This window comes from Carassius auratus, chromosome 33, assembly GCF_003368295.1.
Source record: "Carassius auratus strain Wakin chromosome 33, ASM336829v1, whole genome shotgun sequence".
In the NCBI taxonomy this organism is placed as follows: Eukaryota; Metazoa; Chordata; class Actinopteri; order Cypriniformes; family Cyprinidae; genus Carassius; species Carassius auratus.
In genome coordinates, this window is record NC_039275.1 from 3,839,067 (window position 1) to 3,864,846 (window position 25,780).

At 35.4% G+C, this 25,780-nt stretch overlaps 4 protein-coding genes across 12 annotated transcripts in view; 3 read left to right on the forward strand and 1 right to left on the reverse strand.

Moving 5' to 3' along the window:
* LOC113052773 (inhibitor of nuclear factor kappa-B kinase subunit beta-like) overlaps positions 1-2,276 on the forward strand; it is a 34,282-nt gene extending 32,006 nt beyond the window's left edge. For all 4 annotated transcript variants that reach the window (XM_026217206.1, XM_026217204.1, XM_026217205.1 and 1 more), the window contains 4 exons: positions 372-519; positions 611-714; positions 797-896; positions 1,674-2,276. In XM_026217206.1, the coding sequence (XP_026072991.1) occupies positions 372-519; positions 611-714; positions 797-896; positions 1,674-1,721 (400 nt within the window). In that variant the 3' untranslated portion in view covers positions 1,722-2,276. The remainder of the gene's footprint in view (positions 1-371; positions 520-610; positions 715-796; positions 897-1,673) is intronic.
* A 513-nt stretch (positions 2,277-2,789) lies between these two features.
* Positions 2,790-13,539, reverse strand: LOC113052779 (voltage-dependent anion-selective channel protein 2-like). 4 transcript variants are annotated; one of them, XM_026217220.1, is made up of 11 exons: positions 13,410-13,539; positions 10,842-10,914; positions 9,201-9,272; positions 8,632-8,681; positions 7,910-7,912; positions 7,021-7,173; positions 6,887-6,939; positions 5,749-5,976; positions 5,437-5,587; positions 5,301-5,358; positions 2,790-3,474 (listed from the first exon to the last, which is right to left on the reverse strand). In XM_026217220.1, exons 1-11 carry the CDS (start codon positions 13,503-13,505, stop codon positions 3,383-3,385), a joined length of 1,029 nt encoding a protein of 342 aa, XP_026073005.1. In that variant the 5' UTR covers positions 13,506-13,539; the 3' UTR covers positions 2,790-3,382. The 4 variants fall into 4 exon arrangements, with proteins under 4 accessions (XP_026073005.1, XP_026073006.1, XP_026073007.1 ...); XM_026217221.1 differs by lacking the exon at positions 7,910-7,912; XM_026217222.1 differs by lacking the exon at positions 10,842-10,914 and having other exon boundaries at positions 13,410-13,517.
* On the forward strand, positions 13,478-17,854 carry enkd1 (enkurin domain containing 1). 3 transcript variants are annotated; one of them, XM_026217219.1, is made up of 8 exons: positions 13,478-13,545; positions 15,073-15,164; positions 15,243-15,458; positions 15,731-15,903; positions 16,142-16,258; positions 16,357-16,499; positions 16,637-16,773; positions 16,857-17,854. In XM_026217219.1, the coding sequence occupies exons 2-8, from the start codon at positions 15,080-15,082 to the stop codon at positions 17,015-17,017; spliced, it is 1,032 nt and encodes a 343-aa protein (XP_026073004.1). In that variant the 5' UTR covers positions 13,478-13,545; positions 15,073-15,079; the 3' UTR covers positions 17,018-17,854. The 3 variants fall into 3 exon arrangements, with proteins under 3 accessions (XP_026073004.1, XP_026073001.1, XP_026073003.1); XM_026217216.1 differs by lacking the exon at positions 13,478-13,545 and adding an exon at positions 14,099-14,203; XM_026217218.1 differs by lacking the exon at positions 13,478-13,545 and adding an exon at positions 14,101-14,203 and having other exon boundaries at positions 15,076-15,164.
* A 356-nt stretch (positions 17,855-18,210) lies between these two features.
* Positions 18,211-22,606, forward strand: LOC113052780 (DNA polymerase beta-like). The gene is made up of 14 exons (XM_026217224.1): positions 18,211-18,417; positions 18,866-18,923; positions 19,000-19,066; positions 19,159-19,233; positions 19,367-19,425; positions 19,506-19,555; positions 19,637-19,688; positions 20,360-20,414; positions 20,495-20,567; positions 20,655-20,725; positions 20,813-20,899; positions 20,976-21,043; positions 21,802-21,941; positions 22,049-22,606. The coding sequence occupies exons 1-14, from the start codon at positions 18,357-18,359 to the stop codon at positions 22,141-22,143; spliced, it is 1,011 nt and encodes a 336-aa protein (XP_026073009.1). The 5' UTR covers positions 18,211-18,356; the 3' UTR covers positions 22,144-22,606.
* The last annotated feature ends 3,174 nt before the right edge of the window (positions 22,607-25,780 follow it).

Here is a 25,780-nt window from a genome sequence, read left to right on the forward strand (position 1 = left end):
CTAATTAAGGTTGATATCTCTGCAGCACTATAACTTGACATTTTTTTAATGACAACATCGCCCTTATTTCTTCTCATTCTTTTGATGCGTGTAGGTCATGTTATGGATATTTTTACCTCAATTTTTGCATATGGCACCTTTAAAAAATTAGTACCAAATCAGTTGATACTCATATCTCTTCATTTTTGCCTAGATGCATTGAAAATAAACTAATTGGTATGGAATTTGTACCTTTAACTTGATATTTTTTCAGTTTTCTTTATATTCCATTGCTTTATCCTGTCTACTGTTAAGGAACGCGCTGTTCAGTCATCATCATAAGTCATTTAAATGTATAAAAGGTGTGTGTGTGTGTGTGTGTGTGTGTGCAGTAAGACGATGGTGTGTCGTCAGAGGGTTCTGGAGCTGCTGCCGCATGTGGAGGGGACGCTGAGTGCGATGGCTCGCAGCGAGAAACAGCTTCAGCATCTGCAGGAGAAGAGACAGAAGGAGCTGTGGAACCTGCTCAAAGTGGCCTGTGTATGCATACTTACTCCTACGACTGCAGTATGCATGCATGTGTGCACTTGCACGATGTCGTGTGCTTGACTTGAGCGTGTGTGTGTTTTAGAGTAAGGTTCGTAGTCCAGTGAGCGGCAGTCCAGACGGAGGACGGACTCCACCGGCCCCTGCACACCCGCTGATGTCCCACAGAGCGTCTGATGTACCGCAGGCGTGAGTCTAGTGCATCATGAGACACTTTGCATTCATTTGCATGTTTCCATCATGAGTGTTTCCTTCTCCTGTGTGTGTTTAGAGACAAGTCTCTGCTTGTGATTGAGGAGAGCAGGATGTTTGAGAGCCGCCTGCAGAGTTTAGTGCAGGACACCATTCAGGAAACAGAGAGCAGCATGCAGGTAACTCGTTTAGAGAAATAGAACTATTCTGACTCGTTTTGTAGAGTTTTTACTGAATTTCAAATTCAGCAAAATGACAAAAATTTTAGTTTTCTTAAAATCTTCTGACCCTAAGGTTATTCAAGATCAGGATGAGTTTGATTCTTCATCAGGTTTGTAGAAATGTAGCATTGCATCAGTGTCTCATCAATGGATGCTCTGCAGTGAATGGGTGCCGTCAGAATGAGAGTCTGATAAAAACATCACAATAATCCACAACAGTCCAGTCCATCAGTGAACATCAGGAGAAGACAAAAGCTGTGTTTTGTAGTAAATAAATAAAAAAATACTGTTTTTTTTTTTTTACAAAATTTTGTCCATTGAAAAAGTGTTCTGGTCTGAATCAGGAGAGAAATCTGCACAGATCAAGCACCGTTTACAAGCCGAAACGTCTCTAAACAAATATACGGGTTGATTTTGATGAGAGAGGACAAAATAAGATGGACTTTTTTCACTTGGAAAAAGTTCTAATATTGAATATGGACTCATATTTTAGACAGAAGCAATAGTTAAAACCCCTTAAAGATGGATTTGTTTCTGACAGACACAAAGCTTTTTAGCTTCTCGAGACTTTAACTGATGGACTGGAGTGCTGTGGATTACTTGTGGTGTTTTTATCAGACTCTCATTCTGGCGGCACCCATTCACTGCCAGAGCATCCATTGATGAGACACTGATTCAATGCTACACAGATCAGAGATTATGTTCATCACTGACATTCATCTCTTTCTCTTGTAGATACTGAGAGAGTGGAAGTGGTTGAACGGAGGGCAGGATTTGGCTTGATGTCACAGGTCACCAAAAAGTCAAACCAGACTTAATCAGAGTCAAACTGTTACCCTAAAAGCGAACAAACATGATGCTCTACTGCCACCAACTGGAAGAAACACGTTACTGCAGGAAATAATTTCTTACCTTCAACCCTTAAATATGGTTTTTAATCATTTACGTTGACAATTTTCCAGCCTTTATGATGTTTTCTATGCAAATGCCACAAATAATTGTATATAAATATTGTTGGATCCATGAGAAATAGCTTGTGATGTTCCTCATTTGTAAGTAGCTTTGGATTAAAATATAAATCCATCCTAGTTAGACCAAGTGTCTGATCACTCAGGTGCCACTGATGTGTAAACATGGACATTATATTCATTTGCATCCTTCATGTTGCTATGAAGATTTCATGACAAAAGGTATGTGAACCTATGAAATATGTAAAGTGCATTTTCAGTCGGAAATTATTTTTATATGCTGAGAAAAAAATAGCACGTTTTCTTTGGTGCACAGAAATGTATTTTTTTTACACTTAAAAAAACTAATTTAATAAAATGTTGTATCCAATTATTTTGTGTGTTCATGTTTTCTAGAGCAATTTCATTAAATGTAAGCATTTTTAGTAGTTAAAACTTATACATTCATTTTTAGTTATGGAAATAATTTTTATATGCGGAGAAAAGATATAACTTTCTTTGGCGGACAGCAGAATGTCACTGCGTATTACTTAGTATCGTTGAGAGATTTTGCATTAATATTTAGATTTTTATTTCATTTATTATTTATTTTTTTATGTTAGTTTTAGTCACTTTTGTGTTTTTGTAATTTTAAATATTTATTTTTATATGTCTATAGTGTTTATAAAAAAATAGTTTTCAGTTTTTAGTTTTTTTAGTATGTCATTATCTCATGGTTTTATTTTTAGGTTTTAATGTAATAACCCTAGTGTACAGTTTTTTTTTTTTTTTTTGTATTCAAATATTTTTTTTTTGTTTTTGTTTTCTAGTGCCATTTAAATAAAAAAAATATTTTTGACCAGTGTTTACTTTCAAAATCGCATAAAAAGCAAATGAAAACAGGTTTTATTCAGTCAACATTCCTCTTTATTGAGTTCCAAACCATCAGTTTCTTCTTTACTCCTCTGCTTCTAACATAAATGACTTTTTTACGGAGATAAAAACAAGTAATGGACCTATAATCCTCTAATAACTCCAGCCCACAAACACAGACAACAAACCTCTGATCAAATATTCTGCATTTGGCAATAAACGTTACAAAGAAAGTGTGGGGCTTGACATTCAGAGAGGCGTTTCTTATTAAACATTAAACCCATGAACTAAAAACACAGCACGCATCAGATTCTGTGACCAAAACCTCTATTTATCTAGTTTACAAAAAAAGAAAAGAAATTATATGGTGCCAAGTGTGTAACATTAAAAGCGCTATGATATGTTGCCATAATAACCGAGAGGAAGCTGTTGTTGTTGTGGTGATGATGTCACATACTGAGCTGGTTATGGAGGATCAGTGTGGCAAGGAATCAAGTGACTGGTGAACCTGTTTATTACTGGTTCTACTGAGGTTTAAGGCCAGATTAGTTAAAGAGGAATTACGGGGGGAAAGGGCAACGTGTTTTCAATTCTTTAGTTTCTATTAATGGCGTCTGTCCGTGGTTACACCTCCAGCTCGAAGCCCATGCCCACCTTATGCCCTCCGGTGTTGAAGTTCTTAGCATCAATCAGAGCAGACAGAGTGAGTTTCACACCTGCAGAAGATACAGAAGATGTATTAGCATCACTGCCATTTAGTTTGTTGGCTTGACAAAGTATCTCCGCTACAAACTTGGCTCAGATTTATTAGATGGTTCTAACTCGGGTTGCTATATCCCTTCTGACTAAACACATGGCTTTCAAAAGAAAAATCTACAAAAAAATCCCATAAGCTTTCATTGAGCGATCAAAACTTTTATGCAATAACACATGTAGAGTATTTAAGCTGTCTATCACTAGTGAAGTTTAATGACCATGCTAGGATAACATGCTAAAACATGAATGACGTTAAAACATGCAAGCAATGTGTTAAATCACGTTAGAAAATTGCTAAAACATGATATAAACATGCTAAAGCGTGTTTGTTAGCAAGTGCTAAATCATGCTACCAACATGCTGAAGTGTTAAATGATGCTAACAATATGCTAAATCGTGCTAGCAACATGCTAAAACATTAAGACTTATTTAAACATGTTATTCACATGTTAAATCATGTTAACATACATAAACAGGTTAACAATATGCTAGTGGTGTGTAAAGTCATGTTAGAAATATGCTAAAACCTGTTAGCAATGAGTTAAATAATGCTAGCAACATGCTGAAACATCTTAGCAAGATGTTTAAACATCCTAACAATGTGTTAAAAAGCTAACAACATAAATGCTAACAACATGCCATATCATGTTAACAGCATGCTTAATCATGCTAAAACATTAAAACATATTTCTGTTAGCATGCTAACACATTAAAACCTGTTAGCAATGTGGTAAATCATGCAAGCATGCAATGTGTTAAATCACGTTAGAAAATTGCTAAAACATGATATAAACATGCTAAAGCGTTAAATGATGCTAACAATATGCTAAATCATGCTAGCAACATGCTAAAACATTAAGACTTATTTAAACATGTTATACACATGTTAAATCATGTTAACATACATAAACAGGTTAACAATATGCTAGTGGTGTGTAAAGTCATGTTAGAAATATGCTAAAACCTGTTAGCAATGAGTTAAATAATGCTAGCAACATGCTGAAACATCTTAGCAAGATGTTTAAACATCCTAACAATGTGTTAAAAAGCTAACAACATAAATGTTAACAACATGCCATATCATGTTAACAGCATGCTTAATCATTAAAACATATTTAAACATGTTATTAAAATTTTCTGTTAGCATGCTAACACATTAAAACCTGTTAGCACTGTGCTAAATCATGCTAGTAACACGCTTAAACAGGTTAACATGTTAAAACATGCAAGCAATGTGTTAAGTCAGACTAGCAAAATTCTAGTCTTAGAAAAGTCTTAGAAACATAAAATCATGCTAACATGCTAAATCATGCTAGCAACATGTTAAAACATCTTAGCACGATGTTAAAACATGTTAACAATGTGTTAAAAAGCTAACAACATGCTACATCATGTAAAGAGCATGCTAAAACATCGTAGCAAGATGTTAAAACATGCTAGCAATGTGTTAAAAAGCTAACAACATGCTACATCATGTAAAAAGCATGCTAAAACATCGTAGCAAGATGTTAAAACATGCTAGCAATGTGTTAAAAAGCTAACAACATGTGAAAACACAAACAAAATGCTCAATCATGCTAGCAAAATGCTAAACCATATTAAAACATGTTAACAAGTTAAATAATTCTAGGAATGTGCTAATACATGTTAGCAACATAAACATGTCGGCTTAAGCAATGTGCTAGAACAAGTTAATAACATTTTCCTGGCTTTGAGTAAATTCTTCAAACTTTCAAGTTTGTAAACATCTCATTTATTAATGATTATTAATGATGTGTTTGTTCACCTGGCCGAAGGCTCTGTGTGTATCCTACTCCGACCAGACTAGCGTTGTTGACTTTGGCCTGAAGAGAGACACAGGGTTATTCATCATCCTCCGACAGCGGTCATCTGTTATATGTGGATGTATGGTCTGTGCTCACAGAGATAGAGGAGTCTTTGTCTAGCTGGTATTTGGCAGCGATGCCAAAGCGTGTGTTGTTACTCCCTGCGGTCCAGGACAGATTCACCGCCGTCTCCAGCTGACCGTTCACCTTCTGATAGATGGAGCCGCCGAACTCTGTGCCATCATTACTGCAGCACACAACACCATTAGCTTCAAAGACTTAATACTGTGCATAAATCACACCTCATATTAGCACAATGTCAACGTTAACTGAAACTAAAACTAAAAATGCTAACTGAAATATAACCGTAAATGACGATGTGTTAGTGTTGCTGGAGTGTTTCCTCACACATTGGTGTGTAGCTGGAAGTCTCCTGCCTTGTAGCCCAAAGCGAAGTTGTTTTGGGCCAGTTTGGACTCGGCCACGTCGAAGGCCATCTGATACCCGGCCAGCCAGCCTTCATAACCCAGAACAGCTGCGGCGTGAATCGTCGGTCCGGACAGATCGAAAGCTATATCACTGCCCACATTCATGTAATCACGCTTATAACCCGTCTTCAGCTTAGCGCTCTTCTTCCTGAAGAGAGCATGACAGAAAATGATACTTTTTATACAGATTTTCATATCTTATATATACACATGGTTATTTTATTTTGTATATATTATTTTTATTAATGTATTTATTGTTTATTTTTATTGCAAAAAATATATATTATTTTTCATGAATTAAAATTAATATAATTTATATTCATTATCTTGATTTAATATTTTATATATCAAAATATAGTGACAATTCATAATTGTCGCATTTCAAAATACTTTGCTAATTCAAATTACTTGTATTAAAGAAAATGTTACTTACATATTTGTTTTAGATTATTATTGTTTTATTTATTTTTTATGAGTGTATTTTTACAATATATATTTTTTTATTAATTAAAAAATATCATTCATATGCATTATCTTAATTTAATAATATTTGGTACAGCAAAATATGGTGACAATTCATCAGTCAATTTTCAAAATACATAATCCAAGATCAATAATATATTACTTATATTAAAAAAAATGTATTTGACATTGTTTTAGATTATTTTTGTTTTCAAATTTTTTATCAGTATATTTTATTAGTATATTTTTACTGTTTATGGTAATATATATATATATATCTTTCATATTCGTATAATCCTTGTCACATTTCTAAATACAAAATCCAAGATCAACAATATATTACTTTTATTAAAGAAAAAGCTACTTTTAGTTTAATTTTTATTTATTGCAATCTCAATACATTTATTTTTATGTTTTATTTTATTAACATATTTTATTATTTTTATTTTAAAAACGTTATGTTCATATAATATTCAATAAATATTCAATATAAATATTCAATTCAATAAAACATGTTGATAATTCAAAACTGTCACATTTAAAAAAAAGTTAAATAATAAAACTCTATCTGTTGTCCACTCAAAGAGTTCACGCACCCAGTGTTGGGCACAAATGAAGTGTCCAGTCCCAGCTTCAGACCATTGGCCAGCTACACAGAAACAAGACAAAACATTATATCACCATTTAAAATCCTAATGCACACACGTTAGAAATGGTGTCCTGAACTCACCTGATCCTCAAGAGTCACTTCATTTGTCAGAACATTATCTGTGTTCCACTTCTGGTTTAAAGTCAAGCCCAGATCCTTCACTTTGTATTTGGTCTCCAGGTTTCCAGCCGCCTTCCCGGTGTCCGTGTTACTGGATCCTCCGGTGGAGAACTCCTGAGAAACAAGAGAGAAACAGGAAGTGAAGGGATGCTGGGAAAGAGAAGAACAACATGCTTCACCAGCTGCTCATAAAGTCATGTTAATTCATACTAGGAGCCGAGTTTGTATCTAGATTTTTAAATTCAACCAATTCAGATTCAATTAAACTTAATCATATATTTAAAAAAAAAAAATATTTAATATTATTTATTTTTTATTAAATGATTACTGTTTCTTAACTTAATATTAAACTTCATAAAAACATGGTGATAATACACAATTTAAAAAAAAAAATTTAAATGCATAATCCAAGATAAAAAAAATATTGCTTTTTAAATTAAGAATTACATTTTTTAATTAAGATTTGTATTTATTTAATATATTTTATTATTTCTATTACATTCCTTTATTAATTAAAACAATTATATAATTCCTGCAAGACTTAAGAAATTGGTGTTTCACTTTTAAGTTAATTATATAAATAAAGAACACAAATTTAATTAATGTAAATATTTCTGCATGTAATCCAGAAGAGTAGGTAAAAAACTAAAGAGAATTGAAATCAGAACACAAACTGTAACTATATTGAGGCTACTGTGTATTTGAGTTTAAACTGAATCATGGGAAGATCAACGACAGACATCAAACCTTCTCAACATTAGTGCCAAAACTAATTTAGCTGGAAAGTTGAGCTGCCAAAACAAAGAGAGCAAACAAATACACATCCTCATGTGAAACATCCCAGTCTTACCATCTGACATCCACGTCCAGTAAAGAAAGCAAGAAAGACAGAAAGAAACCGGTTAAGAAAGAGATGCACCGATGCAAACAATCAGATTCATGGAGAACGACAGAAACCAGTCCCAACTGGGCTATTATCATTAACTAAAACTATTAAAAAAGAAGAAGAAAAATTATACTTGAAATAAAATACAATAAAATATAAATAATAATATAAACATAATACTGAAATAAAATGAATAAACATGTTAAAAAAAGCAACAAAAAAGTAAAATATTATATATAATTTAAATTTAAATTCTAAATCAATTTATTAATCCAATTTAATAAAATAAATAAGCAATCAGAAATAGGAATTATTTTAAAAAAAATTCTATAAAATTCTAAAACAATTCTAAATATTAATAAAAACTATAATAGTATATCGATGATACTGAAATAACACTGTCTGCAACAGAACCTTTCTTACCCAGAAACAGATGAAAGCAGGAGTGGAGAACATGAATCAGTCTCACACACACACACACACACACACACACACACACACACACACATACAGACAGCTCACTGAATCTACATGATGTAAACATCAACTACATTAAAAGAAAGAGCAAGAGTGATGAGGAAAATAGCCCTTACATACGAGTACACGGTGGAGATATCAGATGGTAATGAATACCGTGGTACGTGTTGGCACTTGGTGAAGAAACAGAGAGAAAAAAAGCAACTCACAACTCCATTCTGAGACTTGGTCTTCAGGTCCAACTTTACAGTCCCGAAGCCTGAGAAAAGAGAGAAACATATCATTACTGCACTCAAGAGCAACATGCACAAGTGCGGACACTATATTATGTTTTTAATTAAGATAAGTATATTTATTTATTTAATATATTTTATTATTTCTATTAGATTTAAAATATGTTATTTGTCTTAATTAAAACAATTATCATATAAAGATGATTTTTAACAAAGCACATCCAGTCAGATGCTCAAATGCACATTCATCAGTGTTTACAGCTAGTTCTTCAAACTGCACGAGCAAGACTCTCTTAAACACTCTCAGATTAACTGTGTCCGTGTTTCCAGCGAGCGTTACGACTCCCGAGAGACTCTGGGAAGGAATGCAATGCCCTATTTCTTTAAGAACTCGTTCCTGTCCTTTGACCTTTGACCTGAACCCACCGTGCATCTCTCAGAAGGTCAGTATTGATTCTCTCGTGTCAGTATCATGTTACAGAAATCTATATACAGAAATCTCACGGAATAGTTTGGCAGTAACGCGGCTCTGTAAAGACACTCACTGTATCCTTTGCTGAAGATATCTTTGGCAGATTTGCCGAGGTCAGCATACGCAGGAGGGACGGCCATGTTTGCTGGAGGAAAAGAAAGAGTCAAGGAGACACTTCAGAGACACAGAGTCGCTTGAAGATCATCGACTGTGTGACATTGTGCACGTAATGTTGCGCAACATGTTTACATCAGTCTACAAATACCAGCGGTGCACTCCTCCTGACAGTCCAGCGTCCTACAGACGACTGCAAGAACAGCAGAGCAGCATGCTAGTACAGGATTATATCCTCACACACACACACACACACACACACACACTCAGGAGACTTCACAGGAACGTTCTGGACTCAATACAAGTTCTACAGCTGTTCATAACCACTGTAAATCTGGTTAAAAAAGGCTAAAAGTAGCTCATATAACTCACCCGATTTAGAAGAAAAGTCAGTGCTTGATTAAAACCTCCTAAATGTTTTATCTAAAAGTATTTCACAAAGCATTAAAACTAGCTCTTAAACCTGTGAAACGTTAAGAGTAGTGACAAGAGGACTCTTCAGTCACTAAAACCAAGCCACAAACTGTCCTGCCTCGATCGTCTGCTGAAAACTGATTGCCGTCCGTAGGCCTAATCACTTTATGGCAAGTGTAAAACTACATTTTATGGGTTTTAATCAGAGTTATCATCGGTCAGATATAACCCTTGAATGCAATTAAGTCATTTAGCTTTTGCAGTCATTTAAATGCAGTTTTACACATGCAAAAAAAAGTGATTACAGCCACAAATCAGTTTTCGGCAGGACATCGGCAATCTGTCTCGGAAACATTTGACGATAATGAGCTTTTTTTTTTTTTAAGTTATCCCACCTCCAAATTTTCCTTTCTTAATGTCCTTGTTCTCATTAACCCCTTGGACAATAATTAACATCTGTGCTTGTGTCCAGTTGGGTTTTCTTTTACGTTTGCATGCCTTACTATGAGCCGTGATTATTCTACTCGGCTGTTTATATCATATGCATATTCACTAATTATAAGAGGCATTCGTGTGAGAGGCTGACAATTAGCTGAACACACACTTGTTTAATTAGTGACACTTAGTCTGCATTTTTAAATCTTTATTTGACTGTGGCACAATATTCAACAGTTCTATTAATAAATCTCTGGCAGAGACGATCAGCCAATCACTGTGTGTGTAGTTAGTAAGCATGCTGACATCATACAAGCCCCGCCCACTTACTCTCGATTCCTTAGTAAAAGTCGGCAGGTTTTAAGTGAAAATTCTTTGCTAAAAACATTTTTTTGCAATTTAGGAGAACTCTTAGTGGTAAGATAAAATGTTTTCTGAATACTGGCCCAGATTTACAGTGATGCGTATAGACTTAAAAAGCCAAAATGCACAGCTTGGGTTTTTGCTAAAGCACTTTTAATCATTTGATTGAGTTTTATTTGAGCTGTAAAAAAAATTGTATTATCCTGAAATTCGTTTGCTTTAAAGATGCAGTTCCTGTGAGGATGTAGCTTTGGTTTCCTTATGTAACATGTGAATATTTACATGTTTACTATCTATCTATCTATCCATCTATCTATCTATCTGTACATCTATCCATCTGTCTGTGGAGGTTGTTGTTGGTCCCGTCCTCTCTCTGTCCGTCACTCACCACATGTCTTTGGCTTGCAGTGATGGCAGCTCTCACTGCTTCCTTTCTCCTTCTGTCCTTTCTCACACATGATCTGGGGTCAGAGATCACAATCAAACACACACCATCAACCACAGCCCACGGTCTACCTGCATAACACAATGAGATCGGACGGAGGCGGTCGCCATGGCAACCTCTGCCCTTGATCCCAGGTGACGGGATGCTGATGCAGCATCTTTACAGAGCGTGTCCCCCTTCCCCCAAAACACACGCTAAAAACAGACTCATCTGACACCGCAGCTCCTGTGACGTGAGGCGTTACGAAATGGGAAATGTTTTCCTCGACACTGAAATGCATCCACATAAAACTTAATTCTTAAGAAATGAATAGCACTTAAATCAGATGTGTTTAAAATGATGCATGTATGAGATGATGACTCTAACGCTCTTCTAAAAAAAAGCTATGTTTTATTCTAGATCACATGGTGAACAAATCACTGCACTTTAGTGAACATCCCCCGGCACGATGACCAAAAACACACAATCTCAATGCATCTCTGATAAAACATTACTGTTTTTAAAATGCAACCATATTTCTTAAGTGTATTTAAGTTGTATTAAATGTAATCTTGTTTCTTGATACATCTATCAATTTATGTTATGACCGACATGCAAATGCAAACTATTATTATTATCATTTAACCAATGAGTAGAACTGATCATTTTTATCATTTTGTTTTGACAAAATCATTAGACTATACAATAAAAAACAACATTATGAATATTTATTCTATGAATAATGTAATGGAATAATAATAAATGATATGCACTGATCACTTTCGAATTAATCGCTGTAAAAGGAATTATGCAGGAAATAAATTAAATGATGTACTTTATCTGTGAACAGTTTCTTACTGAATGCATATTGTGTAATTGAGTCAATGTGTGGTTTGCTCTAGAGACCCACCAGATGGTGCAATTTATTTGTAGAATGAATAACATATGAAGCAAAAAAGCGCAAAATTTATATGCATACACATGCAATGGCACTGTGACTCTTTATAAAACTGATAGAAAATCTGCTTCAGCTTTGCTTCACATTCAGTTTCTCCTTGAGACCAGAGAAGAAACGAATCAACTCATAGTTCAACTCATACAGACTGTGATTGCAAAACGTAACTGATTATTGATCTTATCTAAGATCATTTCCTAAAACCCTGAGAAACCCCTAACAAAGTAATAAAACAACATGTTTATAATGAAAAAAAACAAAACATGAAAGAGCGGAGAACAATGGAGACACATGAAAGTTCAGATCATGTTTTAGTGGATCTGATCATGTTTAGGAGAACAGCTGTCATTCAGCACCGTCCCAAACACGCAGAGACACACACACACACACACACAGTTACACTGCAACACGCAGAGACACACACACACACACACACACACACACACACACACAGTTACACTGTATCACGCAGAGACACACAGTTACACTGTAACACGCAGAGACACACACACACACACACACACACACACACACAGTTACACTGTATCACGCAGAGACACACAGTTACACTGTAACACGCAGAGACACACACACACACACACAGTTACACTGCAACACGCAGAGAGAGACACACACACACACACACACACACACACACAGTTACACTGTATCACGCAGAGACACACAGTTACACTGTAACACGCAGAGACACACACACACACACACAGTTACACTGCAACACGCAGAGACACACACACACACACACACACACACACACAGTTACACTGCAACACGCAGAGACACACACACACACACACACACACACACACAGTTACACTGTAACACGCAGAGACACACACACACACACACAGTTACACTGCAACACGCAGAGACACACACACACACACACACACACACACACAGTTACACTGTATCACGCAGAGACACACAGTTACACTGTAACACGCAGACACACACACACACAGTTACACTGTAACACGCAGACAGACACACACACACACACACACACACACACAGTTACACTGTAACACGCAGAGACACACACACACACGGTTACACTGTAACACACAGACACAGACACACACACACACACACACACACACACAGTTACACTGTAACACGCAGACACACACAGTTACACTGTAACACGCAGACACGCACACACACACACAGTTACATTGTTACACTTTTAGTGACACAAAGTTTCACATTCAATCCGTCAAACCTGTTATAAGAGTGACAGAATCAGTGTCCTTGATGAAACTCTGACAAATTGTGCATCAAACCACAGATTAGACGCATAATACACTTTGCAAGAGAATAAACAAGCATGATTTTTAGAATAAAAGGTAAGTGCGTGTAACGGTGATGTATAATCATCAGAGTTGTGCTGTCATGACGCCTCTGCGGCCCTGAATAACTGCAGCTGCGGTGGGAACACAATAACAACAGCGCTCGTTCATGAAAAGCAGAATGCACCGAGTCTTTGCACGCGTGTGTGTTTCGAGTAATGTTTCCGTGCAGCATGCTTCGAGTGTGAATCGGTGAGCCCTTACCGTGTTTACCGTGTCGATGTCCCCGACGGAGCGTGTGTGTGCAGCGCGAGAGGACAGCCTGAAGGGGAACGCGACGGAGGCGACTCCACCGCGCATGCGCAGACTTTCCCTACGTTTCCTCCACGGTTATGTAAACGTATGTAATATTTAACCTTATTTCGCAACTTTTATTTTTTTATGAAAAACACATTATTTCCCCACATTTGTACAGGCTGACCTCTCTAGCTGAGTGAATTAGCGATCAAAGACTGTTATGTCCTTCATGAATAAATATGTCCTTCAGTCCCCCAGATGCTGAAAATGTAAAGAGGAAGATAATAAGGGCATATTGATATTAATATAATTTTTTGTTATAATAATTATACTAATGCTACTAGTAATCGTATGTACTATGTATATATTTAAAAAATGCGTGTTTTTACTCATACACACGCACAATTGGTGGCTTTAGGGGATTTAGAGAGCTGAACTGGATGATGACATCACCAAATCATCAATGCACTACTTTAGCTGATAAAATAACTATGTTTTTGTCTTCTTGCATTTGCTATATATATATATATATATATATATATATATATATATATATATATATATATATATATATATAGTGTACTATTTTTCCTGCACAATGTAAAGGCTTCTATGGCAGGGCTGCTGTCTCTTTAAGACGTTGCCATGGTGAAGCTTTGCGCTTGTTGTTAGTGCGTCATCAGTCTGCGTGTGACCGAAGAATAGAGCAAATACGACGCACAATCAGCTCAATTATCAAAGAATTAAGGTTTTTATCAAAGGTAAGCGTCTTCAGGAACTCATTTTCATGATATATGTTACTAACGGTGTTTACTAACGGTGAGAGTTCATGCAGCGCCACAATCTGTGATCAGATCAATGAAAATGCATTTATGCCCCTCATATAAACTAACGTTAGTCATAAAAAGCTGATTTATTCGGTGTTAATTACCTGTTGACGGATATTAAAATCATTAGACGGATATTAAAATCATTCTGGTCTGAATGTAAAACACTTAATATATAAATATCTAATATAATATAATATTAATAATAAAAGAGAAATCGATATAATTATTAGTAAAACATAATAAATAAATAAAAATTAACTCTGAATATTAAGAGCATTCTGGTCTGAAAATAAAATAAGGAATGTATAATATAAATAATTATAAATAATAAAATAAATAGAATTATAAATAAAACATGGTCAGTATTTTAACTTTAAAAAATAATTAAATTATATTCACCCAATTTGCAAAGTAAAGCTGATATTAATGACTGCGTGTTTATTCGGTGTTAATAACCTGTTTACCTGCTGATCATTATAGACAGATATTAAAAGCATTCCTGTCTGAATGTAAAACACTTAATAAATCAAAATCTAATATAATATAATATTAATAATAAAAGAGAAATTAATATAATTATTAGTAAAACTTAATAATTAAATCGGCTTCTAAAAATAAATTAAAATTAACTTATATTAAGAGCATTCTGGTCTGAAAATAAAATAATTATAAATAATAAAATAAACGTATATATTTTTTCAAATTATATTAACCGCATTTGCAAAGTACCTTTCTTAGAAAATGCATTATTAAACAAGTTTGATTTTAAGTTTTATTACTTGTCCTGAACTCCTCTGCAGCAGCAGTATGTGTGAAGGGCCCTCAGCGATCTCTGGTCCCATTCCTCCAGACCCCACACTGTTTCCTGAATATTACAAACGCCCGTCCTCTGGTAAGATTGAAACTGTGAGGTTTACTTCATTTTGCATGTGCGTTGCTTCATCTCATCTCTCTCTGTTTCTTGCTGAAGCTCGTGGTCGGCTGGAGGGAAACACTCTGAGCGGCTCGTCTCCTCTTCTGAAGGGTCCCTTAGCACCAGATCCTGGGTTTTACAGTTCCCGCTGCACCCCTCGCCCCCGAATCGGTGCAAACGCCACTCACATCCTCGAGAGAGGACAGAGAGGGGTCGTGGGAGACCTGCTGAAGCTGGAAGGAGTGGCGCTGAACCCCAGTCCAGCCAAACCTAGTGAGATCAAAATACACGGCTGCAGAAAAACAGGAAAATTGTGAAATATTATTGCAATTCTAAATATCTGTTTTCTATTTGAATGCATTTTAAAATGTAATTTATTTCAGTGATGCACAGCTGAATTTTCAGCATTATTACTCCAGTCTTCAGTGTCACAGAAATCATTTTAATGATTCAAGAAACATTTCTGATTATTATCAATGTTGACTGAATTTATTTGGAATAGAAATCTCTGCTTCCTCTATCTCCTCCACGCTCTTCTTATCCAGAACCTGCCATACGGGACTTTGGTAAAGAAAATGTTCGCAAGCTACGTGAAATCCAAAAGCGTTTTCGAGAGCTGGAAGCGCAGAGAGAACATACCAAACCTGTGCCGGTTAAAGCACTCTGGATCTCTCCAAAATACCAGGATGTCTCCTCCAGGGTAATGGCCCAGTTACAGGTGAGCAAGTTGCAATTTATTTCATTTTTTTTTTTTCAGATTATTCCCTTGGTAGTTTCTAAATGGTTTCAGTGCAGTAGCAGAGAAGTACTTTCTAGAGTTAAAATTTGATGTTAGAGAGTAAATGCAAAGAAATAAAGAATGTCTAAACATGCAACTCATCAACAATAGTGAAGCTCCGCCTACTTACCCGTCAATCAACAATTGCACTAAAACCTCCGTCTCTGTGTCTGTGTAGGAGACGAGTCCTCCTAAGAAACCCGAATGTCAGAACTTCCTGAAGGCTCACTCTGTGTGTGGCACTGGAGGTCGAGCGCTCGGACCGTCACAAGCTCCATTAGACTCGGATTCTGAGGTGTGTAATATACTTATATACATACTAAACAGACATTAGTCCTCTGTGTCTTTCATACGAGTAGTTGCTCTCATTGTGCGGTGTTTATGTGTGTATAGATGCATGTGAGAGGACACACGGTGGACTTTGTGAGTCATAACGCTCGAGCCGCGGGGAAGACAAACCTGAGGAGATCTCAGTCCTTAGAGAACTTCAGAGACAAACCACCACCGAGCGCCATGAAAGGGAAAGTGCCGCAATAGTGAGTCACTGATTTACACTAACACTGGGGTCTGTAGGAGTTTACAAGAAGGCTTTTTAAAAGAAGTCTCTATTGTTCTCAAATGCTGCATTTGTTCATTCAAAACACTGACCTTCTTCTCTCATTCGCTTCATCAGTCTGGAGCAGAGGAAGGTGCAGTGGAAAAAGGAGGAGGATGAGAGGAGAAGAAACACTCCTGATCCGTCCATTCCTGCTGGACACACTCAGATGTCTGAAAGAGAGAGACAGGAGACCCTGAGGTCCCTCAAAGAAAGTGCGTCTTCATTAGCAGTGTCTGTGTCAGCTTTAGTTTGTGTGAGGACTGACTGATTTCTGTGTGTGTGTGTGTGTGTGTAGCTCACAGGTCTCTGGTCAGCGAGCTGCTGTCTCTCCCCATTAAAGCCGACACACTGAGCATCCGCTCTCGACGCGCTCAACTCGACCAGCGTCTCTCGGAGGTCGAGGAGGCCATCAAAATCTTCTCACGGGATAAAGTCTATGTGAAAGTCGACTCTTAAACACCACATCCATATCAGGCTTTTTCTTCTGTATTTCTGTATTTATTAGTAGCAGCAGATGCTTTTTAATTTCCGGAGATCATTGCATTTGAACGCTCGACACTATAAAGAGATTTGTGACTAAATATGACTCTTATAAGTGGCAGAGATTATTGATTTTTCCTTTTTTGCTGATTCTGTAGTCATGCTTCGGTTAGATAATTATGAAATTAAACAGACATAAGCATGAGAATAAGAAATAAAATTCAGTAAGTGGACATTTTTATTACAATTTTGACTTTTTGGTCACAATTTCAGCTTCTCATGATTATGTTTTTTAATCTCATAATTCACCATAATTGATCTCACAAATATGATTTAGCATGTCACACTTTTGACTTTATCTCATTATTATTTCATAATTATGATTTACCAAAGTATGTTTTCTCTTATGTAGCAGAAATGGGTTTCTATAGTATTTGGTGGATTTGTTTAAACGTTCAAAATTGTCTGTAATTTAGGGAATTTGTACTTCTAGATTTGCTAGAAAGTATTTCTGCTGCCATGTACAGTAACAATTGTCTACAATCCCAAGGAGCTGCTGACCTTCAGATGCATCATAATGCTGTCATTTAACATGCTATTAGCAAATTTTTATGTTTAATTGTTTTGATGTGTCCTTGAAATGAATTTTAGTGTTGCAGTACTTAAAAGTGGTGCTCGTTTTAAATGTCAGATTACACAAGCAGTTCAGCTTTGATCAGCTCTTCACACAATCACAAATATCTGCACCAAAGCTCATAGCAACTATTTTTGTGCATCAGTAAAATAAAAATCCACAGTGTTTGTCTTATCATGTTAATTAAGTTCTATAAATTGGTACAAAAATATGTTTGCAACATACCTAAAAGCATTGCATTATTGTGGTATACAATGGTAGAAACGATATAGCTTATTGTCATTTAATCAACTGGTATGGCATTTTATTGAGTGTATGAAATTAGTTTAGATCTGTTTTTTGATCATTTGATATCCTAATTAGATATTTTGCTTGAAAAGCTGCATTTTCCGTTATAATTAAAAAATAATCATGTGTACATAACATTTAGACGTAATCTGAGCTTCCAAAAATACATTTTGTGGCAGTTTATTTATAAAAGACGGTGCGTGTGCGGATTAAATGAAGGCCTCTGATTGGCTAACGTACCCGTAATGGGCGTGGTCATTAAAACCCTTCCTCCGTGGCTACTCTGCTAATGCTAATGCTAATGCTAAAGGCTTTGTCCTGTTTTGGTCTCAGCTGTTGTGTAGAAGTGTAAACAACACATTTATCCACACAAATCTTAAATCACTCTCAACTATGAGTAAAAGGAAAGCGCCACAGGAAACTCTGAACGAAGGAATCACAGATTTTCTCATAGGTGAGTTCAGATTAGCTTAGCATGCGGCTAACTGGACATTTAAATTCAGGATGAATAGAAATACATAGGTTTTGTTGACATACAACAATATACTTCACTTTAGTGGGATTCTAGACCTATCTTTATACCAGATTTGCAAATAAAACAACAGTGATCACCATTTTTGCAGTTTAATACATGCCATCAGGACACAGTTTAATCCACAAAATAAAACGCATTGTTATATTAATTAAATTTATGCATAATATAATGTATATTTGAAAATGATTTCATACTAAATATTTGTATTTATGTTCAAGCCACGTATCGTTTGGTAGCCCAGCTATTATCCGATTCTCTTTGTTTTGTATTGTTTGATTATTTAATAAATGTCGAAAAGCATTTTATAATAATAATATTTTTTTGCAGCTAATACACTGAGTCATATCTAAACTCTTTCTCGTTTCAGAGTTGGCCAATTATGAGAGAAATGTCAACAGAGCCATCCATAAATACAATGCTTACAGGTAACACATGCTTATTTAATGTAAGAAATTATGCCATATCTAGACATATGTAATCTTTCTGGTGTTTTCTGTTCAGAAAAGCAGCATCTGTGATCGCCAAATACCCTCAAAAGATCAAAAGTGGAACCGAAGCAAAGAAACTGGTACAGATTTTCTGTTTTTACTAGGTTTGATATCCTGAAATGTCAGTAATTCCTGTTTGTTGACTTATTTAAGTACACGGTGTTCCTCTCAGGATGGAGTTGGTGCAAAGATAGCTGAGAAAATCGATGAGTTTTTAGCGACAGGAAAGCTGCGCAAGCTGGAGAAGGTATTTGAGTGCATTAGAAATGCATGCTTTATACTTGATTTAATCAGCAGGCAGATGATTTGGAAATCATCAACATATATATTGTGAATTAGAAACAGATCTGTATGGATTCTGCTGTGTTTGTGGTCTGTAGATTCGCAGTGATGACACAAGCTCCTCCATCAACTTCTTAACTCGAGTGACTGGGATCGGGTACGACGCTCTTTATTCAAAAATCACCATAGAATTAGAGACGACTTAAACTCCATTCAACTTCATTCTTTGTTTTTTAGTCCTGCTGCGGCCAGGAAATTTTACGATGAAGGCGTCAGGAACTTAGACGGTTTGTTTATGGTTAATTTGCATGTACATTAAATGATTTAACATCACGTTCATGTGTTTTAACTCTTATCTGATGTTTTAGATCTGAAGAAGATCGAACACAAACTGAACCATCATCAGCAGATCGGGTTAAAGTGAGTCTTGATTTAAACAGATAAATGAGAGAAGAGCAAGAGTAATGTTCGTTTGTGTTAGTTATAATCTAAAACAGGAGGTTTGAAATTTTTTTTTAGATGCAATGACTTCCCAAATATAAAAATCCTCATGCAACCAAAATCTAGATGGTAGTTTTATTATGTGGAAAATGAATATTATAAATATGCGTAAAATGTTATTTAGTCTCTACTATGTTAAATTTGTTCTGTTTACTATAGTACTGTATGTTTGTTTTATTTAAATAATGTATTTTGTATTTATATACTTTTTATTTTGAATAAAAACTAATTTTAATAAATTTGTAAAAAAAAATATTTGTAATTAATAAAGATAATAATAATTTTAAACAATACAAAATATATTTTTAATTGATTTTTATAAACTTATTTTAAATTTTTTAAAACTTATCATTTTTTTAAACTAATTTTAATTCATTTTAAATAACTAATTTTAAATATATTTTAATCAAAATATTTATTTATTTAACTGAGTAAATGTTTTTTATTTTCTTTTAAGTATCTATTTATTTTTTTTACATTTTTCTCTGATCTTTTTCCTTGGACTCTAGAGGACAGATGTTTGATTTGTGATTTATATGCGTTTATCATGAATGCATCTATTTTTATGCTCCTGTCTTCATCTGTTAAAGGTACTTTGAGGAGTTTGAGAAGAGAATCCCTCGTGCAGAAATGCAGAAAATGGAGGTTGCAGTTTCTTTCAGTGATTTTGATGAATGAATTCTGCAGATTTGTGAAGTCTCACTGTGTTTTCCTGATGTTTGCAGGCTCTGATACTGAAGGAGCTGGATGTGGTGGACCCCGAGTACATCGGCACCATCTGCGGCAGCTACAGACGAGGTTATCGATCCTTCTGATCCAGATATTTGACGTCACTTATCATTCGTATGATCTAACCGTGCTGTGATTGCATGTGTAAATGTTCAGGAGCAGAGTCGAGTGGTGATATTGATATACTCCTGACCCATCCGGACTTCACCTCTCAGTCTGAGAAACAGGTGAACGTTCACTTTTAAAAGCTGGATGATTTAATGCATGCATGTTTTTTTCCTCTCATAACTCCTTCTGAGATTCCTGTCCTGCAGCCCAAACTCCTTCATGCCGTCGTGGATCATCTGGAGTCCGTCGGCTTCATTACCGACACACTTTCTAAAGGAGACACTAAGTTTATGGTGGGTCTCTGTCCGTGTCAGTGTGACTCTCAAAATAATAATAAACGAGTAATAAATAAGGCATGTTTATCTTCAGGGTGTGTGTCAGCTGAAGAAAGAAGAGGAAGATGAAGAAGAGTATTTGCACCGCCGTATTGACATCAGGTTCATACTGATTATTTCCATTTTAATGTTTTTAGCACTGATATTTTAATATCATTTATGTGCTTTTGTGGTATTTATTTATATTTTTAATTGTTTTTAGATAAAATAAAATGTGTATATATATTTTTTATATATTTGTCTTTTTATTAGTTATCATTGTTTTTGTATTTTTTTTGCACTGATATTTTAGTATCAATGATATGCTATTATAGTTTTTATTAATACTATGAATTTGTTTTAGATAAAATAAAATGCATATATATATATATATATATATATATAGTAAGTTATTTAAAAAATAGTTTTTATATATATATATTTAAGTAATTTAAAAATTTGTTTATATATATAATTAATATTTTATTTAATTTATCATTCATTTCAAATAACCCATTTTTTATGATTTTAGAAAACATTATTTTAGAGTAGGGATATTGTGATGTAACTATTTCGAGTAAAACTTAAAAAAAAAAAAAATTTATCAATATTTTGCATTAAATAAATTCAAAGAATAATACACATTGAAACTATTTAAATTAGACTCAATTTCAAAATGAACCCTAACCAGAATGTTAAACATACAAACAATGAATCCTAAGTCTAATTTCATATTACAAAACTAGAATCCACATTCATTCCCATCATCTGTTGTAGAAAACGTCCTGTTTTAGCATAGTATGTCCTTGCTATTTCCAGTATATTCCTCATCTCTCTCTCTCTCTCTCTCTCTCTCTCTCTCTCTCTCTCTGGATCTGCAGGCTTATCCCGAAGGATCAGTATTACTGCGGTGTGCTGTACTTCACCGGCAGTGACATATTCAACAAGAACATGAGGACTCATGCGCTGGAGAAAGGCTTCACTATCAACGAATACACCATCCGTCCCGTGGGTGTCACCGGTGAGAATCACGTTTGTACATCACAGGACAGAAGAAAGAGCTGAAAGCCAGCGCAATCTTTGAGTCTCTGTCCATCCAGAAGTCTTATTTGACTCTGTTTGATCCAGGTGTTGCTGGAGAGCCTCTGCTGGTGGACAGTGAGAAGGACATCTTTGACTACATCCAGTGGAAATACAAGGAACCGAAGGAGCGCAGCGAGTGAAACGAAGACAGACGACATTCATCCTGTGTGCTGCTCATTTAGGTCATGTTAGAAGAAGTAGAAGAGGCATTTAAGGAGGCTTTTTAAAGTACATTTTAAAGTTGTGAAAACAGCTACATAATAGTAGTTGATGGTGCTTTTTAATCATAATAGTCAAATTTAAAACCAAGGGTTATGGAGAGAAATGACGTCACAGGCATGTCAATATTGTGATATTACATAAGATCATAAATCTCTCATAGGTATAGCATCAAACATGTTTTTATTTCAACATACTCGACGCTGGTGTGCAAGAAAGCAAACTGAAGAAATATACGAATGATGATTTGTCTGTGGTTGTGTTATTTAAAATCTATTATGGTGTTGTTGGGATATTTTTATTTATATAATACTCTACCATGTTATGAGATTCTTGAGGTTTGTGTGAAAATTATGGATTCTGCATTAAAAATCCCACAAGTCAGTTCAGGTCTGTTTCATTTTTGGGGTTTTTGTACTTCATTGTGCTATTCAAGTAGACGCCGGAAATGCGGTGCTTCCAAGCCGACCAATCACAGGCCTTACGTTCCGCATGGAATTGTTGAATTAAGTCGTTTTTGGTTTTGGTTTTGTTTTGCACGCAAAAAAATATTCTCATAGTTTCTTAAAATTACAGTTGAACCCCTGATGACACATGGATTATTTTCCCGATCTCCCTGCTATGTTTCTTCTGTGTTTTTAACGACAGAATTTATATTTTTGGGTGAACTGTCCCTTTAAGGCTGTACGCGAGTTTTTACGGTATGGGAAGTTTTGGGCTGGTATCGGCTACCAGTAAATTACTGTAATCTGCAGAATGCAGAACCAGATTACTATGAGCTTCTACTCTTGGTCTAATCCAGTCGATGTTTCTGAGCCAAAAGCAAAGCAGCCGCATGCATGAATGTGAACGTTTGATGCAAAAGTGAAAACAGCAAAAAAACGGACCCAAGATGGGACAAGCAGCAGGTTAGACGTCAAGATTTTATATGCATGGCTTAAAGCTTTGAGTTTCTATGAACAATCTTTTCTATAAACTGTTGGGGAAGTTCAGCATGCTCTTTTAAGACAGTCCTAATGATTTCCGGAGCCTCTTTTTTAGTTTTTTGTTACTTTCAACAACTGGTGGGGAAGTCGTGGCCTAGAGATTAAAGAGTTTGATTCCCAAACCTAAGGTTGTGGGTTCGAATCTCGTGCCTGTAATACCACGACTGAGGTGTCCTTTAGCAAGCACTGAACCCCAAACAGTAAAATATTGAAGAATTGTGCTGTTAAATCTTTCTTTTCTATTTGGTGATTGAACAAAGACAGAATCATAATAAATCAAAACAAGAAACATAGACTTACTTTGCCATGCCTCTCTGCAGTTTTCTGTTCTCTCTTCTGCGTCGTGCTGTTAGTGATTACTGATCTAGGAATGTTGTAAAGTGAAGTTATGTGAGCTGAGAAGTGAGATGTAGGCAAAAACAAGTGGAGTCGGTTATATATTTACATTACTTTTGTTCAGCTTGAGCATCACAGACACTGTGAGTGAATCATATATAACTGATCTGTTTAAATTGCTTATGTTTTCTCGTTATCACGACTTAATTTTCTCTTAATTTTAATATTTCATCTTAATAAATCCAAACATTAAATATATTTCATCACCAAAACATGGAGAGAAAAGGAGAAAGAAAGAAAGAAAGAAAAGTTGCGTTAGAGGTGAGAAATATTTGGAAAACATTAAAATGTGCAGTAAACATGGTCAATTTTGGATTGAAACACATGGAAACACACAGGTCATGCATTAGAGACATCTGGAAAATCTGTGTTTGCTGTTCTATGGTTTTACTTCCATTTCAATCTACAAATAATTTTTTTTTGAAAATCATAAGTTACTAACTCAATATTTTGATACATGTAAAACTGGGGAAATATCAGTGCCATAAAAACATCCTGTAAGTTTCAGAATCCCAAACTTTCTCTGTTAGACTAAAAAGAGCTTATATTGAAGCCAATCTGCCAAATCGACAGAGGAATGTGCAACTTTATGACATAATAGTGTGGCTAAACTCCGCCTCCGCAGAAGAAAATTAGCCTGCTTCTACATCACTGCCTTTTTAGCCCCTCCCATCGATTCTACATGACTGCGTGTTTAGCCCCGCCCACCCATTACACATGACTGCGTGTTTAGCCCCGCCCACCGATTACACATGGCTCAGAGCCATATAGATGTTATGTTATGTTGACAGCTTAATTAACCACCAGTGTCAGGCTATTAATAATAGATAGTGATATCACAAACGTAGTTAGCAGTGAAAGCTGAGACTTTATAAGAATCCAAAGTTTAAATGAATTCTTATTACGTTTTAACTTATATTGCCGTTTATATAATAAACTAAATGGTGTTATTTGCACAATATACAGAGTGAGCACTTTGACTGTCTAGATTAACGATGGAGCTAAAGCTTCTCTCTTTAATTTCACTACCGTTACTTATTTACAAAGATTAAGTGGTAACACTTTAGAATACTAGCCCTTTAGTTAATGTTAGTTAATTCATTAACGAACATGAACAAACAATGAACAATACATTTATTACTGAATTTATTCATCTTTGTTCATGTTAGTTAATGAAAATACAGTTTTTCACCATTAGTTCATGCTAATTCAGAGTGCATTAACTAATGTTAACAAGCAATTTTGATTTAAATAATGCATTAGTAAATTATGAAATGAACATCAACTAAGATTAATAAATGCTGTAGAAGGATTGTTCTTGCTTAGATCATGTTAACTAAAGTAGTTAACTAATATTAATTAGTAGACCGTTATTTAAAAGTGTTAACGATTAAGTTTATCGTCACTTGATTATAAGGATTTCATTGTTTTCATAAAACTGTGAACTGATTCTATGTATTCTTTTTTCTTCCCTTTTAGCCATTTGCAAACAGGACAAGGACAGCCTTAAGGAAAGCTCTCTGCATTTCCAAGAGACAAGACTATACCTCCACAGACTAGTGTTGTGTTTGCACTAAACCCAGAGCAGCCCTGAATGAATCGACAGAATGACCCAGCTCATATTCTAATACGAACTGCATTTAAAAAGCTTTGCTCAGGCTGTTTAATGCTGATAATGTACTGTGTGTCTTTACACAAAAACTACATGATGTAAATATCCTATATGAAAAACACAGGAACTCATAGTCCAGCTGCAATATCATGATAAACTCATTGTGATGTTGTTAGTGTGTGTGTGTGTGTGTAGCTCTTACACACTAATCCCCACAATAATAAAGATGTTAAACACTCACCTGAAGAAACAATGTTGCATCATAATAAAAGGATGTGTGACGTACACTTTTCTGTAAACTAAGCCAAAAATTTTTTCACTGATTTAGGGTAGAGTAAGAAGATTTACTGTATTGCGCAAGTTAGTTCATACTTAGATATAATTTTATATGCAATATAACCGCAATGCCGAACTGAATCAACGGAGTCGCGAAAACGCTCCGAAGCGCCGATCTGAATCAACCGAGTCGCGAACAGGCTCCGAAGTGCCGAACTGAATCAACGGAGTCGCGAACAGGCTCCGAAGCGCCGATCTGAATCAACCGAGTCGCGAACAGGCTCCGAA

What these genes read in the sequence shown, in the direction of transcription:
- LOC113052779 (XM_026217220.1), bottom strand. Translation starts at nt 13,505, where the DNA reads ATGCGCGGTGGAGTCGCCTCCGTCGCGTTCCCCTTCAGGCTGTCCTCT. An exon ending in ACATCGACACGGTAAACACG is followed by an intron (nt 10,915 to 13,409) that starts GTAAGGGCTCAC and finishes CTCTGACCCCAG; the next exon opens with ATCATGTGTGAGAAAGGACA. An exon ending in CACACAGAGCCTTCGGCCAG is followed by an intron (nt 3,475 to 5,300) that starts GTGAACAAACAC and finishes TATCTTCTGCAG; the next exon opens with GTGTGAAACTCACTCTGTCT.
- enkd1 (XM_026217219.1), top strand. Translation starts at nt 15,080, where the DNA reads ATGTGTGAAGGGCCCTCAGCGATCTCTGGTCCCATTCCTCCAGACCCC. An exon ending in CATTAGACTCGGATTCTGAG is followed by an intron (nt 16,259 to 16,356) that starts GTGTGTAATATA and finishes ATGTGTGTATAG; the next exon opens with ATGCATGTGAGAGGACACAC. An exon ending in AAAGGGAAAGTGCCGCAATA is followed by an intron (nt 16,500 to 16,636) that starts GTGAGTCACTGA and finishes TCGCTTCATCAG; the next exon opens with TCTGGAGCAGAGGAAGGTGC.
- LOC113052780 (XM_026217224.1), top strand. Translation starts at nt 18,357, where the DNA reads ATGAGTAAAAGGAAAGCGCCACAGGAAACTCTGAACGAAGGAATCACA. An exon ending in CATAAATACAATGCTTACAG is followed by an intron (nt 18,924 to 18,999) that starts GTAACACATGCT and finishes TTTTCTGTTCAG; the next exon opens with AAAAGCAGCATCTGTGATCG. An exon ending in CCGTCCCGTGGGTGTCACCG is followed by an intron (nt 21,942 to 22,048) that starts GTGAGAATCACG and finishes TGTTTGATCCAG; the next exon opens with GTGTTGCTGGAGAGCCTCTG.